Raw genomic sequence first — 19,511 nt, 5'->3', positions numbered from 1 at the left:
AACGTGTTATGTTGGCGAGATACAGGGGGTTACCCACATTACACAATGACTCATATTGCCCCGTTCTCCAGTAGCCCTTAATCACAAAAGAGTCTCAAAAGGGCTTCACAGGCCTACAGTTGAAAAAGATTGGTGATTTCCCCTGTACTAAACCCATTTGGGGGAAAAAGAAGAAACCTTAAGAAGGGACCACGGATGGAGGAATCCCCCTTCCAGGATGAGCAGGCTGCAATGGATGCCGAGTGGGCAACATTCATCATATAATACAGTATAGTGCAGTAAAATGTTAGTTAAAACAGCTTTAGAGTCAATGAGATGACGCCAGCAGATAGACACATCGGGCAAAGTGGTTCTTCCTCAAAATCTGACCCAGTGGGTTGATACAAAATCCTCCACAGTAATGCCACCAGGGAAGCGGTCCACCTTAACTAACTATTGTCCAGATGTCAAGGCAATTTGCATACTAGGTTTGGTTGAAATAAATGCTAAAGTGTAAAAATAAGTAAGTCGAGATTTGAAAATTTCTTCACAGAAAGCTGTTCTAATTTAGGCAGGTAGGGCACTCCAGTCCTCAAGCCCGAATAGAGAATGCTCGAGAACCAACGACACTGTGGCACAATAAAACTGTTCCGGCATAAGAAGTTACAGATCCTCCTTTCTGCTTGACCTTACAGCCAAACAGGACACACACACACACACACACACAAAAGAAAATTCTTAAGAACCTTTAGACCTCTTTTTAGCTCTCGGGGTCACATAAAGAACAGCATTTTGCGAGCATAGTTGCAGAATGGAACACACAGTACCACTAATTTAGCAACGTAGGAAGGTTCTAGCCATGTAATATTTTATAAGTAACAGAACCTTGAAGCCAGTGCAAGTTGGTCAGGATAGGGGTAATCTGATCAAATTCTCTTGTCTTCATCAAAAGTCTTGCTGCAGCATTTCGTACTAAATGCAGGCTTAATAAAACGCTTAAAGGATGAAAATGGTCTCAAACTGGGGCCACAGCATAACTGCAACATTTACATTTTTGGACTAAGATTGATACTGATACAATTGAGGAATATTTTATAATGGATTGTATAATTATAATTGGACTCGTTTGTCTATAGGTTGGTGTTTGGATATAGTACTATGGTAGTTAGTAGTATAATTAGTACTATATAGTACTAATTGTCGTACAAGGTTATTTGTCGTATAAGGTTATTTGCTGTGTTTTTTATAACTTCACGTGTCTCTTCGGCTTCCGTATTTGAAGAGTATAAGAGGTTCGCTAAAACGAAGCATCTCACTCAGTTTCTATGTTGGGGTTTTGTTTTCCGATTTTAACACAACGCCAGCCTTACATTTTTACCTGCCTCTTATCCACATTTCAATATAAATTATCTGATAATTTTCTCAACGATAACGCATTTTGTCTTTGTGTTTCCTTTATGTACATTTGGTTTTATTTGCCTAAAGCGCCATTAAAAGACATGGCATAATAAAGGAAACACAAAGACAAACACAAAGACTTCTGTAAGAAGTTAAATTTAGGGCTTTAAATGTAAATAAATACAATAATTATACTCGTTAGTGGTACCTCATATTACCTCTCCGGACCGTTCCTTCAGAGTTTGTGCTATTATAGACGATCTTTGCCGTTCGCCTTGTCAACAGACGAAGAGGCTCCGACTCTGCTCGCCAAGCTTCCACTTTAGCAGATGCATGCTACACAAACGTTTTCCGGTTTAACAAAAACGAAGAAAAGAACGAGCTGGTAAGGATGATTATTAAAATGTGACAATATACTCTGATGAGCCCTGTAAGTATGTGCTTGCGTCTTTTTAGTTGAACGAGTTCGCCACTGATAGCCGGCTAGTGTTTTGTACGAGCGGTGGCTAACTGGATGACACCTGTCCGACGTCAGAGTGCGTGTTTGGTTTGGGAGCACTGACTGACATGTCACATTTTCTCATCGCCGACAGACCATTAGCACTCTGGACAGTTTGACGGGCAGCGACGGAGTGTTTTAGGACACGCTCATGGCGAATTCAAACCCACGGATGGAAACCGAGAGGATGGGGTAAGGTGGATTAATGTGATGTTTGCTTGTGATCACCATGTGATCACTCATGGGGCGTGACTGCAGTATAGTATTTACACAAAAATAGTCTTATTTGCTCACATTAAAAGCGTATTTTATGTCTTCATATTGTTGTTAAATAAAGATATTTAAAACCAAGATAACGGTGAACACTGATGTCATACAAAACAGTCTCCAATTTCGTGTTATTGTCCCTAATTTTGTTGTATCCGAACCATACATCAACACACACCCCAATGAAAAATACACTGGATTGGATCTTATATATATTTTTTTAAATATATGGAATAATAAGTAATTACGGATACAGCATCACCAAAGAACAATTAGTCATTGAAACAGACTGGGGGGGTAAAAAAATCACAAATCATGCGTTGCACCAAAGAAAAAAACCTAAAGGAACGTTAGGTAGTCATTTTGGCATTGTTTCTTTTATGTTAAGGATTAGATTATTTCCATACATCCATTCATTTTCAGAAACACTCATCTTCGTTTAGTTGTTGTAAAAGTTCTGCCTTTTAGCATTCCTTGATGAGTCATCTATGGTGTCCTTGTATGATATCTGCCCCTCAACTGTGTGGTTGTATGCTTAGGATTTATTTTTATTTTTTTTTATAACCTGTCCTGTTCAGCTGCATGGCCTTGCAGAATGGTGGATCTGTATGCCTTTTGTGATGGAACAGTTTTGCTGTGCAGCAGGGAAGTTTGAAATACTTCCTTTGCTCATTTTTAAATTTTGTAATTATTCAGATTTTTATTGAAAATGCAGCCGGACAGAAAAGGGTTTTAGGGGACAGACAGAGGGACAGCGTGGACAAGGGGAATAGGGGTGCGAACCACAGCAGAACAATAGTTAGACAGTCTAGAAATTTGAGCAGAAGTAATGTTACAACAGTCAAATCGTGTTCTTATTTGTGGATTGGGGGGGAAGCACACCCGGTAAGGACATGCAATGACTAACCAAGAGAACAAGATGAGAGAGGACAGAAAAAGACAGGATGTGGGAAATGAGCAAGGCAGTGCTACTGACGAGTGGTGCGGTGGGATTCTTTGTAGTGTCTAAACACCTGTAAGAACCTGTGAGTGGATATGTTAGTATGACCTGTGTTGTTATTAGTGCTCCCAGCACAAGCAATGAAAGCCTAAAGCGTGTCTATCGAACTTATTAGTGATTGAACACCATATCACATGCATGTTGGTCAACTGGTGTACGGAGTTGCTGAGCCGGCACATTGAGGAAACGTGGGCCTGGGCCCCTCAAGCCGCAAGGGGGGACCAAGCCTGTAAAAGTGGCTGTAAAAGTTTGTGTGTGTGTGTGTGTGTGTGAGCGTGTGTGCGTGCGTGCGTGCGTGTGTGTGTGTGTGTATGTTTGTAAAAATTTATATCGGCGTTACCAGATAACTCGCAACCCTTTATTGCTCAGTGACTGTTCTCAATGTTTTTATGTCTAAAAAGCGGTCTGTCAATTGGCTGTCTATCGTCGTACTATAGCGGCTCCAACTACCGGAGACAAATTCCTTGTGTGTTTTTTGGACCTATGGGCAAATAAAGATGATTCTGATCTGTGGGGGGGGGGACACACGGATATGGGCCAATGTCAGCTGTCTCTCCGGTCCCCATTTAGCTCGAGCCCAAGGGAGTTGCCTGGTTCGCCTTCCCTGTTACGATGCCTCTGAACAATCAATTCTTTGATTGAAGAACAAATGTGTCTATGTTAAGTATTACTCATTCCCCTGACCCAATCATTAAAAAATAGAACAGTCATCCAAAAGTACCAACAAAGCTCCCTTTAAAGTCTTATATGAGATATAGATATACATGCGGCAAGGTGGCCGACTGGTTAGAGCGTCAGCCTCACAGTTCTGAGGACCCGGGTTCAATCCCTGGGTCCTAAGAACCTACGAAAACGAAGCTACGAAAAACCTACGGACAACTCTAAATTGCCCGTAGGTGTGAATGTGAGTGGGAATGTTGTTTGTTTGTATGTGCCCTGCGATTGGCTGGCAACCAGTTCAGGGTGTACCCCGCCTCCTGCCCGATGACAGCTGGGATAGGCTCCAGCATGCCCGCGACCCTAGTGAGGATAAGCGGCTCAGAAAATGGATGGATGGATGGATGGATGGATAGATAGATATACATATAGATATTCAACTGTAATTGCATGAAATCAGGATTATGCGCAAATTGATTTTTTTCATATATATTTATTTATACTATGATGAGCTAACCTTCAATTTTGTAAAATCCTGGTTTATTTCCTGAATTCTTGTTAATTCCCATGGAAAGTTTCCACCTTTGAAAATTCATAGAATTTTGAAACAGCCCTCCTAAAACAACGTTAGACAATTAAGTGACCTGACCCATTACAACTATGTCCTGTATCTAATAACTTGCAGCTTTGGAGATGACGGTGGAGGAGAGCGCGGCCTGCTCCATATCTGGAAGGGCTACTCTTACAGTGTGATCCCCGAGAAACTGCTCCTTCCAAAGTCTGTTCTCCATGTAGCTCTGGGCAAAAATCATGGCGTTTTACTGGTGCAAGGTACGCATGGTGATGTTTGCAATGTTCAAAACCATGTCCCTGTTTTTAATGCCCTTGTTGTGCACAATTAGGTGGTCAGGTGTTCACTTTTGGGCACTGTCCATGGAAGCAGAGTCAAGTGGCAGAGTTTGAGGCGCCCACTTTGGAGAGTGCACTCAGTGGACAGCGGGTTGTCGCTGTAGCTGCTGGAAGCTTGCACAGTGGGGCGGTCACAGAGGACGGCGGCGTCCACATGTGGGGCGACAACAGTGCCGGACAGTGTGGCTTGTCGGGCCTCAGCACTGTCCCCAACCCGACTCCAATCGTTCTGGCAGACTCTGACTGTAGCTCCTTGCTGACGGTGCCTGTAGTGGAGCTCGCCTGCGGGGAGCAGCACACGTTGGCACTCTCGCTCCAGCAGGAAGTGTGGGCTTGGGGCAGCGGTTGTCAGCTGGGATTCAGTGCCACAGTTTTTCCTGTCTGGAAACCTCAAAAGGTTGAGCTCCTGGCAGGCCGGTTTGTACTTCAGGTGGCCTGCGGGGCTTCGCACAGCCTGGCACTGGTGCGTTGCCTGGGCTCCCAGGACATCCAACGGCCCCCTCCAGACAAATGTGGGCAATGTAAGCAGCTGCTGTACACCATGACAGACAAGGAGGATCATGTCATCATCTCTGACAGTCACTACTGCCTGCCTTGCTTGGAGCATCCCAAGGATGAGGAGAGGCTTAAAGCACCTTCTATAGCTCCTGGGCTCAAGACGTTTCCATCAGAGCCAGCCCTTTCTTCCAAAACCTCTGGATCACCCCCTCACTTGGTGTCTCCAGCACCTGTCAATAACAATAACCCCTACCACAGTCAAAATTTGGAGACTCAGGAGTCATCTTTGGCTGGGGAGAAATTGCCTGTTTCAGACTCTGACCCCTCAGGGTCTAAGTCTAGTGAGACCACAAGTGTCAAATGTTCACCTTATCCAGATGAGCAGGCAGTCAAAGATTACCTGAAGAAGCTCTCAGATAACACTCAGGCTGAAAGAACGCCAAAGGTGACAATTAGAGGACTGCACAACCTGCTGGTGAGTGTTGCAATTAGAAAACCCTGCTTTTTACATTATGGATGGGTGAGTAAAATCCATCCATCCATATGCTATACCGCTTATCCTGTCCAGGCTTGTGGGGAGCTGAAGCTGACTTAAGGCGAAAGGAAGACAACACCCTGAACTAATGCTATTTAACAACCTTCTTTGTATATTTCTGTGTGAAGTTTGTATTGATTTGAGACTCTAAATTGTATGAGGTTTTGATGAAATTTTTTTTATATATTGGTTAAAATACCCCTGACAGGTGTGCCCTATAAATTACTGGCAACCAGTTCAGGGTGTACCCCACCTCTCACCTAAAGCCAGATAGGATAAGCAGCTGAACAGGATAAGTATTAGAAAACAAACGAATGCAAATGGTATCTCTAGGTTGTCCTACAGACATTGCTGCTTTGGTTTTATTACCAACTGTCTTGTGTTTCTTTTAGCCTTCAGCAGCCGGAATCATCAGCGCCTCATCCAACAACCCTCTCAACAACCTGGTTGCCTCATGCGCTTCAGCAGTTGGTGAAAGAGTTGCCTCCACCTATGAGGCATTGTCCCTCAAAAAAATGATGAATCTCTATCTTCCCACTGGAGCATTGTCAAGCAAGTTAAGCGGGCCAGTCAGGCTAACGGGGGCTGTTCCCGGAGCGGGTGACAACACCACCGAGCGTGTTCGACAGGAAGACTCTGTGCAGGCCAAGAAGAGTTCCAGTACAGGGGATATCCACGAGGAGGAGGCGGAACACATGCACCGCCGCCTCTCGCTCCCGGGCCTCCTCTCACAGGGTAGATACGCTGTTCACCTCTTTTCCTCGTAAGCACTGCTGTTAAAGTACGCTTCGTGCCCGTGCATGTTTTCGTCACACTTCATTGTTTTTGTCATGTTGCATTCACTGAACAGACAGCGGAGAATAACATTGTTTACTTCCTTATACACACACTATGGGGTTCAGACTTTTCTTCATTTAACCTTTTAATTAGTTTCTGTTCGGTATGGTACATATTTTATTGCATTTCCAGTGTTAAGGGTCCTAAAATATCCAAACTGTCCCCCATTTCAGTACCTCTTTAATGGGGTTCCAGTCACAGTGGTACACTTAAGTTTGCATGTGGACGGAGCTAGATGCACTGTTGTCTGTTGAAAGGCCAACATAGTTGCTGTTCCGTATTACTAGAATTTAATTGAATGTGAAGAAAACAGTGTGACATAGTGAAGCATGCGGTTAGCCTGCTTGTCTCACAGTCGAGCATGTATGACTGTGTTTATGTTCAGGTCCTTGTAGCACAGAGTACTGTACCACGTATTGTTTATTTTCATTCTTTAACTGTTGAATTACATGCTGTCACGCCATCTCGCCTACTTCCCATGCAGTAGAAGCACAACCTTGACGGGTTTACTGTTATGACCTGAACTGAATGGTAGCACTTGGTGGAACCATGGTTTTGGTTTGTTAGGTAGTTGGCAGAATGATGAAACAAGTACATCCTGTAATTTCTCGTGTATAATGCACACCCCCCCCCCCCACCAAAATTGTCAAAAGTCAATAGTGCACATTATACATCGGTATAGGGGAAAACGGCAATAAAACTTTCAAATTTTATAAATTTATGCCGCCATCTAGAGGTTATAAAAAAGCTGACACTTTCATTCCTACATACCACCGCCACCTAGAGGTTATGAAAAAGGTGTAGCCTACACTTTCATTCCAATATGACATGGGTACATATGACTACATATATGTACAGTTGTGCTCATAAGTTTACATACCCTGACCGAATTTGTGAAATATTTTATTTTTTTAAATACGACTGATGACAGAACAACAACCGTCATTAATTTCTTTCTGGTTGTTGTTTTTTTAATGATGATACTTTTCTTAAATGCTTGACAAGTTTAATATGAGTCAAATTGAAATAAAATTAAATGTGTTTCACCTGGCCCTTCATGTTTTCTTTAAAGAATTGTACACATCTTACAAATTCTGCCTGGATAATCAAACATATGAGCACAACTGTGTGTTTTCTCATTTACTAAATAAAAGTAGGGCTGTGAATTTCAAAATAAGAGCAAGTAAATAAAAATAAAGTATTACGTGTTCAAATAAAGTGCTTAACTAACAAAATACAGATAATACTTAATGTTTTGATCATATGGGTAGAAGCAAAATCATGCATTGTAAAAACAAAAAAATGCATTATACATTGGTAGAAGGGTTTTCCACAATTTTTGGGTCAACTTTGGGGGTGCGCATTATACAGGAGAAATTACGGTAATCACAAAATGTGGTACAATATAGGGGTGGCGCACGGGTAAAAAAAAAAAAAAATCATAATACTGGTGCAGATCCTGATAAAGGTGTGGGATTTGTACTCTTTGCCATGAGGCCAAGTGGGGCAGTGACCCATAAAAGTGTGGTTTTAAAAAAAGGCTTACTGTGTGTGGCAGCTGCCAAACATGTTATAATTTGCATTACCACCACTTACAAGCTTGGCGTGGAACAATATCACGAGTCACGTCATGACTTTTTTCAATAAAGGGAATCACAAGGCCTGGTCTTTGGTAGAGGTTTGCACAAGGAAATTCAGATTCATGAGCATGTAAGATGTTTTCAGAAGAGTGATTCACTTTATTTGCAGATTGCCATCATCAAACACAGTGTGCAGTGATCAAACACTTAAAACTAAGTACAAATTCACACTATCAGTTTGAAGATGGACTAGTGTTTTTGCAGTGTCCCCACGGCTGTTACGTAAGGCTGGGCATTCTAAGATAGGGGCCACATTGCTGACGTCATCGGGAATGGCAGCCCCGGCAGATCAAGAGGTGCTGCCCTCCTTGCAAACAGAGGTGTGGAGCTGGGGCCATAGTGAACATGGTCAGCTAGGCCATGGGGACAACTTGGATAGGTAGGGAATTCCGTTCGTGAGCGCATTTATGTAAACAAACCTCTGCATAACACCAAAAGTCTGTTTGTAGATTCCAGCCGCTCTGCATCAAAAGTCTCAATGGAAAGGAGGTGGTGCGAGTAGCAGCCGGTGCTCATCATTCCCTCGCTCTTACTGCCCAATCACAGGTCAGTCAATAGCTGCAGTCACAAGACTGGGACATAGGGCATTTCAGAATGTTTGTAAACAATAGGGTGCAAGGATACATTAATGACAAAAATGTGTTGTGTTTAGGGGTTGTGCCACCAGGTATCCCAAAGTGAAAATATGTAGTTGTACTGACAGGATAGCAAGACTGCCTGGTTACGGAGTAGCCACTAGGAACCAAGCCTCCATCACCGGGCTTTTAGAAGACATTTTTTCACAAATATGCTTGTAAAAAATGTTTGGTTGAGTTGTCGTAATTTCTCGTCTATAACACACCCTTGAGTATAAATTGACTCAAAAAAATCAGAAAAACCCTTCTTCCCATGTATAATGTGCAGCCATGACCTTTTCATCTATTATATTTGTATGCAATAAATGTTAGTGGTGACCCTCTCTTTTTGAGAGCCATGACATTACCATACCATACCTCACAGATGAGCTTGTGTGTTTTGGATCATGAGGAGATCCTTTCTTTATGGATACTTTGGCCTTTCTATCACTTTGGTAGAGGTTAATTTTGGTTTCATCAGTCCATAAAACTTTGTTCCAAAACATTTGTGGCCCATCTCTGTGTACTTCTTTGCAAAATCCAATCTGGCCTTCCGATTCTTTTTGCTGATGTGTGGTTTGCATCTTGTGCTGTGGCCTGTATATTTCTTCGCTCAAAGTCTTCTTCAAACAGTGGCTTGTGATACCTTCACCCCTGCCATGTGGAGGTTGGCAGGGATGTCACTGACTGTTGTCTTTGGGTGTTTCTTCACAGCTCTCACAATGTTTCTGTCATGAACAGCTGTTGATACCCTTGGTCGACCCTTTTCGATGTCTGTTGCTCAGTACACTGGTAGTTTCTTTGTTTTTCAGGACATTTCCAAATTGTTGTATTGGCTATGCCCAATGTTTGTGCAATAGGCCTGATCGATTTTCCCTCTTCTCTCAGTGTTAAAATGGTTTGCTTTTCCCCCATAGACCGCTCTCTGGTCTTCATGTTTGCTTAACAGCAAATTCAGTTTTCATAGGTAAAAGCCAAGGCCAAAAACAATCACTATTTAATGTTTACGCAATCCGTCTAAAAGGCAACACATGAGCAACTAGAAACACCCATCAGTCGCACGTCCCAATACTTTTGCTGACTTGAAAAGTGGGTGGGTTCAAACAAAAGGTACTCTGTCCTGAGTTGTTTAACACATCTAGATGTAAGTACCATGAAATAAAAGCTGGAATTCTGAACTTTTGTCTCATATTCATCTTTTGATGTGGAGCCCAAAGGTCTTCAGTGTACAACAGAAAAGACGGAATTTACCTTGCCCTTCCAATACTTTTGGAGGGGACCGTATGAGGGTTTCTGCTTTACCGAAGTCCAAAAGCTTTGAATTGATGTGCATTCCCATATAGCATGAAAATAGGTGTCTGGAGTATTTTTAGTGCATTGCGTGCATATATTAGATGAAGAGAAACCCATTTTATGCATAGTATATTGAGTAAAGTGTCTTCTTTGGAGCACTTTATATTGTTTTAACTGTAAATTTGTATTTTTTTGTCATCCTAAATGGGTTGTTACATATTTTTATCCTGTAATTACGGTCAGCAGACATAGACATAGTGGCACACCTCTCCTAATTAGTTTTTCTAATCAATTCTGATCAGTAATATTTTTAATACTGAGGTTGACCTGTTCTTTAATAATATATTTAATATTGTGGCACACCGAGTGTTTAGTTTTAACACTGCAGCTTTAAAACAAATATATGGCTGTTCTAAAACGCATCTACTTATATGCCTCATTTCACTGAATTAATTTTCTGACTTTGACTATATGTTTGTATAGGTCGCACTGTTGACTTTTGAAGATTTTTTTTTGGGGGGGGGGAATGCACATTATACGTGAGAAATTACGGTATCTTTTGAGTAATTCGGCAAACACAATAGCTAGCGAACATCAACTCTAATGGCACTCTAGCCATTTCAACATCAAAATAGTACATCTGTTCCATTAAAAGCACAGTCGTGTTAAAGCCATCATAGCCTTCTTAGTTTAGATTACAGAAATAGACCATCTACCATCGCCTACAGATATTAAGTCAAACAGCATCATTCACCAAGAGCCACTCAGTGGTAGGCTTGGCTCATTTAGATGGTTTGGTAGTATGCTGGCTGTTAGGCTACATCTATCGTGACCAATGTTAAGGCATTGCACGATTCCATCAAGGATTATCCTAACTATCCCTGAATTTCCACAATGCCTATTTTTTTTATCAACTTACCAGTTGAAATGAAAATTATGTCTGTTCCGTCTCCCTGAAGAGCAATTTACCTCACGTTACATCTTCTTTTTGACTGACGCATTTAAACAATAACGTTGGAGAAGAAGGCTAAAATCATAATTCAAGCTATTGACCCTATTTTCTAAATCACTCTGCATTGGTCAAATGACTTAAGGGTTTATTTACTAGTGGTGCCATTGGGGAACCCCCAAGTTTTTGCCATCAGGAAGAAAGTGTGAAGTGAAAGTGTTAATGTGGCTGCTTGTCTATTAGTCACTGTCTGTCTTAAAGGTGTTTTCATGGGGAAGTAATAGCCAGGGTCAACTGGGCCACATGGAGTCCCCGAGCACAGTCCCTCGCCTCGCCAAGGTGAGGAAGCTACTTCTTATTCATATTCCATCGAACGCCAGTCTGGGTGTCACCACACACTACTGCCTCCCACCACAGCTGTCAGAGGGAATCCGGGTCTGGGATGTGAGCGCCGGAGAGCGTCACACTCTCCTGCTTGCTGATGGAGACTGCATCCAGCCCATAATTTATTACAGTGGCGAACAGGTGAAGGAGGACACCCAAAAGAGTAGGATAAAGAAAGAGGAGGAGGAGCTATATGACAGCTACACCCAGCAGCCGGTGCTGCTTCCCTTCTGCATGAATGTAAGAACAAAGTGTTATTTTAAATGACTTTATAATTCTCAGAATGGCTTTATACCAACCTATGTCAGCCCTCCTGGTCTCAGTACATGTTGCTGGGTTCTTCTATTGCCTGGTTTCCTCAATGGGTTTTATGTTATAGGTCCTATGGCAGTTAATATTAATGTTTGTTTGGGTTTCTGTGCTTGTGGTTGTGTGTAATTTTTTTCATTCATGCACTCATTTGGTATGTTACTAAATCCAGAAAAACAGCTGCCATTTTCTTTCCATTTTGCTCTTCCTAATTTTGGGCACAAGAATTTAGCGGAGGTCCACCAAAATTGCGTTATCTCATGGTTTCACACAAAGCACTTCTTCTTTTCAGATTACATTGTTGGGAAATCTCTTTACTACCTCGTTTTTGAAATTTGCAATTCAGTTGAGATTTTCTGTTTCTCTTCTGACAAAGATGAAAATGTTCCTCGATTTCGGCATCGAAAATCACGTTTTCTGTGACGTTTGAAGTAATTCTGATGTTGCGCTTGCTCTCAGTTTAACCGTGAAAATGAGATGGCTCGAGCGGACACCGCCATTGAAAAATCGGAAAATGGCCTTTTTAAACCACATTTAAACTAATACGACTAATATACTGGCATTTTTCTACCAAAGAGTCATGGTTTTGGTCACAAATTTCCAAATTATTTATATTGGTTTCTGGGCAAGAAAATTTGGGCCGATTTACGACATAAAAATTGGCATATAATCCTTAATCTATATCCAGTTCTTACAAACTAAGGCTCATTTTATTTGTATATTACTCCTCTAGCCAGTGATATTTATTTTGAAATACAGGTTTCTATTTTGACATACAGGTATTTTGAAAATGTTAGTAACATACCTGAACTCATGTTTCTGTGTTTTTAAGGTGCTATATAGGCCTGTCACAATAATTACTGTATCGACTTATCGTCGATAAATAAAATAGACACGATAGGTTTTCTGGACTGGATAAATTGTCATTGTTGTGGTGGGGCAATAGCGAGTTGGAAGGTCGTGTCATTAGCCGCTAGTGGGCTCGTGGAACGCCGGCGGACCGTCTGTCCAATACTCTACAGCCTTCCTCCATGTGCAGCGTGTAGCACACAAGAGAAACACTTAAAGGAAAGTTAACTGTTTATTTGTTCACTAGCCCCAAGCTAATGAGCTAAACAGCTCGCTCCACTGCGGCGACGTCATTTAAAACGTCAGTGCCTCGGCTGACTAGTGTTGGCTCCGTCCAGTACTCTACAGACTTGTTCTATGTGCAGCACGTAGCACACAACTGAGACACTTAAGGGAAAGTTAACTGTTTATTTATGTTCGCTAGCCCGAGAGCTAACAAGCTAGCGAGGAGGAGGAGGAGCTAAACGTCTCGCTCCACCGCGGCAATGTCGTTTAAAACACCCCGGCAATATCGTTTAAAACGTGAGTGCCTTGAGCTGTTGTGTGTTAGTCCTGAATTAACACACACACACACGGGAAAGTTAACTGTTTATTAACCATAACCTCAGCAGCACACTTTATTCAGCCAGTAGTTGACATACAGGTAACATATTTGATTAAGAGGTGAAGGGGTCTTCTCCAGCGGACCACACAGTCCTGCAGCACGAGGGCGGGGCCTTCATTTTCATGATTTTTTTGGAAACTATTTCATCAGTGTAAAGTCTACTAAAAATTTATCGTGACAGGCCTAGGGCTATAGAAATAAAGTTAGTAGTAGTGGCCACTGCCTGGGTTTGTAACGCTTTGTGTGGCTTGTGTTTCCCAGTTGGGATTTGTGAGCAGCGTGTTTGCTGGTGGCCGACACTGTGTGGCGCTCTCAGACAAGAACGTGATGGGCTTCATTGCCAGCTTCCATGAGCTGGCATCAGCTGAGAGGAAGTTCTACTGCAAACTGTGTAGCATCAAGACACAGGTCTTGAGCCCCTTGCTTGAGCTTGGTAAGAGTGATACATGCAAGAAAACTATTTTTCCCCCTGATCTGATGGTTAAATGATTTTCCTGCATTGATTGATTCTAGAATCTCTGAGTTCCAACCTTGGCCCCATGATCCTCAGGCTCCTGCAGACGCTTGCCAGTCAGTTTGGACAATTGTGTCACCTGACTGGGCAGCATGCAATCAGTGTCACTGCCAACCTTCGGCACAGCCGCAGTATTAAAAGTCTTTTTGTCCTCAACCACACCAGAATCTTCCTGGACACCTATGATGAGTATGTGTTAACAATCATAACAATTGACACCTTAATGTCTTGTTCAAAACTATAATTGGTATAAAATATATGAATAATAATAATAATGGTGTTTTTATGCTCCCATCTTTCAAGATACTGCAGCACTTTGGATTACTTCCAGGTGATGGGAGGCTTCCTGGCCCTAACTAAACCCTCGCTGTGAGTACATCATCACAAGGAAATGAATATGTTCAGGTGATTCATGTTCCCGAAGTAACAGACTGTGTCCCAAGAAATGTACATCATTATATAGTCTAATAAGTCCATCTTCACTTAATTGAGTGTAAAAAAAACAATTTTTAATTAGTCAAATCAATCAAACTTTTTTTATACAGCACTTTTCATATATAAAATGCAATATTGCTTTACATGGATTAAAGTCAACCTTTCCTGCCACTCGTCCACAATGACACAGACACACTAACACATACAGGTTAAAAACAATTATGACCTACGGTGCGGCTAGCTACTGATCATCCAGGTGAGGAAACACCAACTCAAGGAGCCATCTCCACCAGGACCAGGTCACAAGCTGCCACCACTAGTCACCAGCACGATGTCGCCAGTGCAGTGGTACAGCGACTGCCACACACGACGACTAAGGACCCTGGGAGCCAAGATCATGGTCACAGCTCCCAGTGTAGATGGGTCCCTCTGAGGAAACACTAAAGATAATGAACAGATACTACAAAATATTAAACAATAAAATAAATGCTGGCTAAAATGAATTAAAACATTACTAACAGACCTAAAACTATACAGACTGAACTAACGGACCTATAAATATTAGAGCAGCATGAAGATAAAATGTAATAAATATTAATTAAAGAATGGAAGCAAAATATAAGCTAAGTAAATTAAATATTAGTTAAAAGCTAAAAGTTAAAAGGGTGGGCTTTTAGCCTGTTCTTAAAAACAGTGTTCTCTGCAGCTGGGGACCTTTAAAATAATCATGCCATACATATGCACACTACTTACTTATGAATGATTGATACAAATTCGGTAATAAAAACTGCACTGTTTGGATTGTCTGTACAGTGTCATGCATACAAATGGTGGGCTGTTTAACAAAATTAAGTGGTGTTCAAAGGTGGTGTAGATATCAATTAAAATAGGTGTGGTGGCCAGTGTGTTTGTAGTTAGTGACGCTGTACCACCTCCCCTCTTACTATCCCGCACAGAAAAATAAAAACAATTATTTGGTGGTGAGGCCTCAGTGAGAGTGCATCTGCACCCAGCCAGGTTTCAGTTAAAAACAGACAGGTTTGTGGTCTAAAATCTGGTCATTTACAATAAGACTTTTTAAGATGATAAGAATTTTTTAAAAGTGACATATTAATGGTGACAGGTGTTCATCTGTCTTTTCCTGAGTTATGTGATTTGTGATAGTGGTGCAAGGGATTTAAAAGGCGTGCAATATACAGTGGGTACGAAAATTACAGACAGTAAAGAAAAAATGCCATTTGAGACTGATTTGGTACATTTCTATTAATGAGTTTTCCTTTTCTCTTAAGAGATTTGTTTGGAAAGAGCCCTGAGCTGCTCCAGAGGTTGGCAGAGTGCTGTGAAGGGAACTTGACTGTGGTGGAACTCCTGGTAATGCTATTCTGCCTCCCAACACTTCATCTCCAAGAGTATGGACGACTGCTGCTCAAACTGGCCACATGCTTTGAAGTGGTAGGTCAACGGTTAGGAAATTTGTGGCCTCTAAACGGTTTGATTTTGAAAGATGAAAAATGTTTCTGTCTGTTTGTCTGCCTGTCACACTCGCTCTCTCAGTGCTCCAATGACTACCAGCGATTGCAGGAGAGCTGCTCCAAGTTTGAAGCTTTGGATCTGCTACTGAAGAGAAGGAGGAAGGAAGCTGAATACACCTTTCTCTTCTGGAAAGGCTTCCCTGGAAAGATGACGGTAAATGAACATTGAAAATAATAATAATTATTAAAGTTTTGTTGTTTTACAATTACCTTTTACATTTTTTTTTAGAAAAATCTGTATTAATCCAGCGTAAATGCAGTATGTGGTTGTACAGAGTCAATAGCAAGACTGCCCAGTGTTGGAGTAGCCACTGGGAACCAAACCTCCATCATTGGGGTTTTGGAAGGCATTTTCTCACAAGTATGCATGTATAAAATGTTTGGTTGAGTTATCTTTGAGTAATTCAGCAAAACACAATGGGTAGCCTGCTAGCTAATGTCAACTCTAATATCGTCCTATCCATTTTAGCATCAAAGGAGTACATCTGTGCCATTAAAAGCACAGTTGTGCTAAAGCCATCATAGCATTCTTATTTTAGATAACAGGGAAATAGTCCACAGTCACTGATGGGTGTAGTGGTACACTCACCTGACTTTGGTGTGGGCAGCGTGGGTTCAGTTCCCACTCAGTGACAGTGTGAATGTGAGTGCAAATGGTTGTCCTTGTCTATATGTGCCCTGCTATTGAAGAAGAAGAATCACCTTTTATTGTCATGAACATGCATGCATGCACACGAAATTTGTTCTCTGCATTTTACCCATCACAGTGAACACATACACATGTTAGTGGAACACACTTTAGCAGGGGGCAGCTGAAGCAGTGTCTTGCTCAAGGACACCACAGCCGTGAGTCCGGGGGATGTTGGTGGATGGTCTAGTCGGGGTCTTGAACCTAGGTCCCCCACGGTGGAAGGCGTTGATCTTAACCATTGGGCCACGGCTGCCCAATGACTGGCGACCAGTTCAGGGTGTAGTCCGCCTTTCGCCCGAAGTCAGCTGGGATAGGCTCCAGTGCCCTGCGACCCTAACCAGGATAAGCGGTGTTGAAAATGATGGAAATAGACAATCTACCATAACCATCGCCTACAGATATTAAGTCAAACAGCATTAGTCACCAAGAGCCACTCGTTGGTAGGCTAGGCTTGGTAGTATGCCAGCCGTTAGGCTACATCTATAACTCAAGTGAACTTAAAATGCTGTTTTTAAATGGTGATGTCATTTATTACGGGGAAAAAAAACTATTCAAAGTTACCTGACCCTGTGTGAAAAAGAAATGGCCCCCTAATCCTAATAGCTGGTTGGGCCATCCTCAACAGCAACTAAATTCAAGCATTTTCTATAACTGGCAATGCGTCTTTCACGTCTCTGTGGAGATATTTTGGCCCACTCTCCCTTGCAGAATTGGTTGAATTCAACAAAAATAGAGTTTTCGAGCATGAACGGCCTTTTAAAGGTTATGCCACTGCAGTTCAATCGGATTCAAGTCTGGATTTTGACTAGGCCACTCCAAAACCTTAATTTTGTTTTTCTAAGTTGACTTGCTGGTATGTTTTGAATCGTTACCCTGCTGCAGAACCCAAGTTCGCTTCAGCTTGAGGCCACAAACTGATGGCTGAAGTTTCTCCTTCAGGATCCATCAATCACAGTTGTCCAGCTCATGAAGGAGAAAAGCAGCCCAAGACCATCACACTACCATCACCATGTTTGACTGTCATTATCTTCATTTTCTGAAATGCTGTGCTATATTTACGCCAAATGTTATGAGACACACACCCTCCAAAAACCTCAACTTTCATCTCGTCAGCCCATAAAATATTCTCCCAAAACTCTTGGGAATCGTTCAAATGTTTTTTTTTTGCGAAGGTATGATGAGCTTTCATGTTCTTTTTGGTCAGCAATGTTTTTTGCCTTGGAACTCTGCCATGGATGCCATTTTTGCCCAGTCTCTTCCTTATTGTTGTGTCATGAACACTGATCTTAACTGAGGCAAGTTTAAAAGTTGTCCTGAGTTCCTTTATGGCCTCCTGGATGAGTCATTACTGTTTACTTAGAGTAATCTTTGTAGGCCAGCCACTACTGGGAAGGTTCACCACTGTTCTGTTTTCTACATGTGAAGATAATGGCTCTCCTTATGGTTCGCTGGAATCCTAAAAGCTTTAGAAATAGCTTTTGTAACCCTTTCCAGACTGATAGATATCCATCCACCCAAATTTCTTTTAGCCCATCAAATGGATTTTACAGTGTCTGTGTGTGTGTGTGTGTGTCAGCATTAAGCTGCTGATTTAAGTAGTGTTCTATTTAAATGTGTACAATGCGTGTAATTATTTTTGTCGTGTATTTTGTTTTACAGTAACTGTATAGTAGAGAGCACAGTATAGTACAGTACCAGTTTAACAGTACGTGCCTATCTTTTCTTGGACATGAGTTTTAAATATTGCGATAATAATAATAATAATAATACATATATTTGCATAAGAAAAGCATGTTTAAACATTAATATATTGAGAAGAGTACTAAAAACGTTAAAAATATCGTTTCGTTGTACATTTAGAACAGATTTGCGATTAACATGGGATTAATCAGCAGTTAACTATGGAAATCATGCGATTAATAAATTGAATTGATTGATAGCCTTATTAATTTATTTCCTCACTTTTACATTTATTTCATCTATTGTCCACAGACTACACGCGCACACTTACATACGCACACACACAGTGAGCGTGCATACATCAATCCATTCCTGGATTCTGTCACATCTGATTTGGGATGAGGTGTGTGGTCCACCGTGGATGATCACCTGTCAATCACAGGACACATAAGACTGGTACTGTTCGACCACTGACTCACAAAGTGTGGTACGCGGTCTCCCTCTAGTGGTATATGAAAGAATCACAATCAAATATTGAAATTCTCAATAATGTTGCAGTGGGTTAAAAAACATTTTTAATCCAATACAGTACATTTGTTTAGTACGGTTCAGTTGTATTTATCTTTTAAGTACAATACATTGCATTCAATCCTTTAAACTGGTTCTCATTTTAAAAATGTATTTTAGGTAAACTTTTTATTGAACTATAAAGCGCAATACATTTTCATTTAATCATTATTATTTTTTATTTTACTCTATTTCAAGTTGTAGTGTTAATGTTTACACTGTTCATAATATTACAGTGGCTTACAATAGTATTAAATATACTTTTAGGAATAAAACCTTTGCCTATTATTCTATTGTCTTTTAATGTTGGTCCTTACTGTGGTACTTGGAGAGCCAAGTATTTGTTGAGATAGCAATTGTTGTAAAAGCTGGAGAGATACACATTCACACCCATGGGCTGTTTAAAGTCTTCAATGGACCGAACACGCCTGTTTTTTTTTTGGTTTGGTTCATGGTGTTTTTGTTGTTATTTTTTGAAATCATTGTTAGGACTCTCTACGAAATCCTCACCGCCGCCTCATCTGCGAGAGTAGCAACAAAGCTCTGACGCTGCAGAATGCTGGAAGGTTCTCCGTCAACTGGTTCATCCTTTTTAATGATGCTCTTGTCCATGCACAGGTCAGCTCCGCACATGCATACACATACATACTCATACACTCTTTCAGATATTGTAACCCGGTATGTTTTCAAGCATTTGTGTGTGCTTGCCCTCACGCTCTCAGGGCATGGCGCCTTGTAAAAACCTCGTAAGTATGAAGCTCTGGGTCATGATTTTGTGTGTGTTTGTTTGTGTGGAAGGAAGAAGGATAGGAATGTTTTGACCTTTGGTCTATTTAAAAAAAAAAAAAAACATTGGAATGAATAGCGCCCA

The 19,511-nt window shown here is 41.4% G+C and overlaps 1 protein-coding gene across 5 annotated transcripts in view; it reads left to right on the top strand.

The window, feature by feature from the left end:
• The first annotated feature begins 1,489 nt into the window (after positions 1-1,489).
• The window catches only part of als2b (alsin Rho guanine nucleotide exchange factor ALS2 b), a 41,355-nt gene continuing 23,333 nt past the window's right edge, over positions 1,490-19,511 (top strand). For 2 of the 5 annotated variants that reach the window (XM_061677178.1, XM_061677168.1), the window contains exons 1-15: positions 1,490-1,762; positions 4,486-4,631; positions 4,703-5,682; positions 6,135-6,477; positions 8,424-8,598; positions 8,669-8,765; positions 11,337-11,414; positions 11,493-11,699; positions 13,483-13,654; positions 13,735-13,924; positions 14,039-14,104; positions 15,460-15,622; positions 15,725-15,856; positions 19,130-19,258; positions 19,363-19,386. In XM_061677178.1, the coding sequence (XP_061533162.1) occupies positions 1,707-1,762; positions 4,486-4,631; positions 4,703-5,682; positions 6,135-6,477; positions 8,424-8,598; positions 8,669-8,765; positions 11,337-11,414; positions 11,493-11,699; positions 13,483-13,654; positions 13,735-13,924; positions 14,039-14,104; positions 15,460-15,622; positions 15,725-15,856; positions 19,130-19,258; positions 19,363-19,386 (2,958 nt within the window). In that variant the 5' untranslated portion in view covers positions 1,490-1,706. The remainder of the gene's footprint in view (positions 1,763-4,485; positions 4,632-4,702; positions 5,683-6,134; positions 6,478-8,423; positions 8,599-8,668; positions 8,766-11,336; positions 11,415-11,492; positions 11,700-13,482; positions 13,655-13,734; positions 13,925-14,038; positions 14,105-15,459; positions 15,623-15,724; positions 15,857-19,129; positions 19,259-19,362; positions 19,387-19,511) is intronic. The other 3 variants (XM_061677198.1, XM_061677187.1, XM_061677207.1) reach the window with 2 other exon arrangements.

This window comes from Phycodurus eques, chromosome 1, assembly GCF_024500275.1.
Source record: "Phycodurus eques isolate BA_2022a chromosome 1, UOR_Pequ_1.1, whole genome shotgun sequence".
Taxonomy (NCBI): domain Eukaryota; kingdom Metazoa; phylum Chordata; class Actinopteri; order Syngnathiformes; family Syngnathidae; genus Phycodurus; species Phycodurus eques.
Note: the sequence above shows the minus strand (reverse complement) of the source record. Positions and strands in the feature narration are given on the sequence as shown.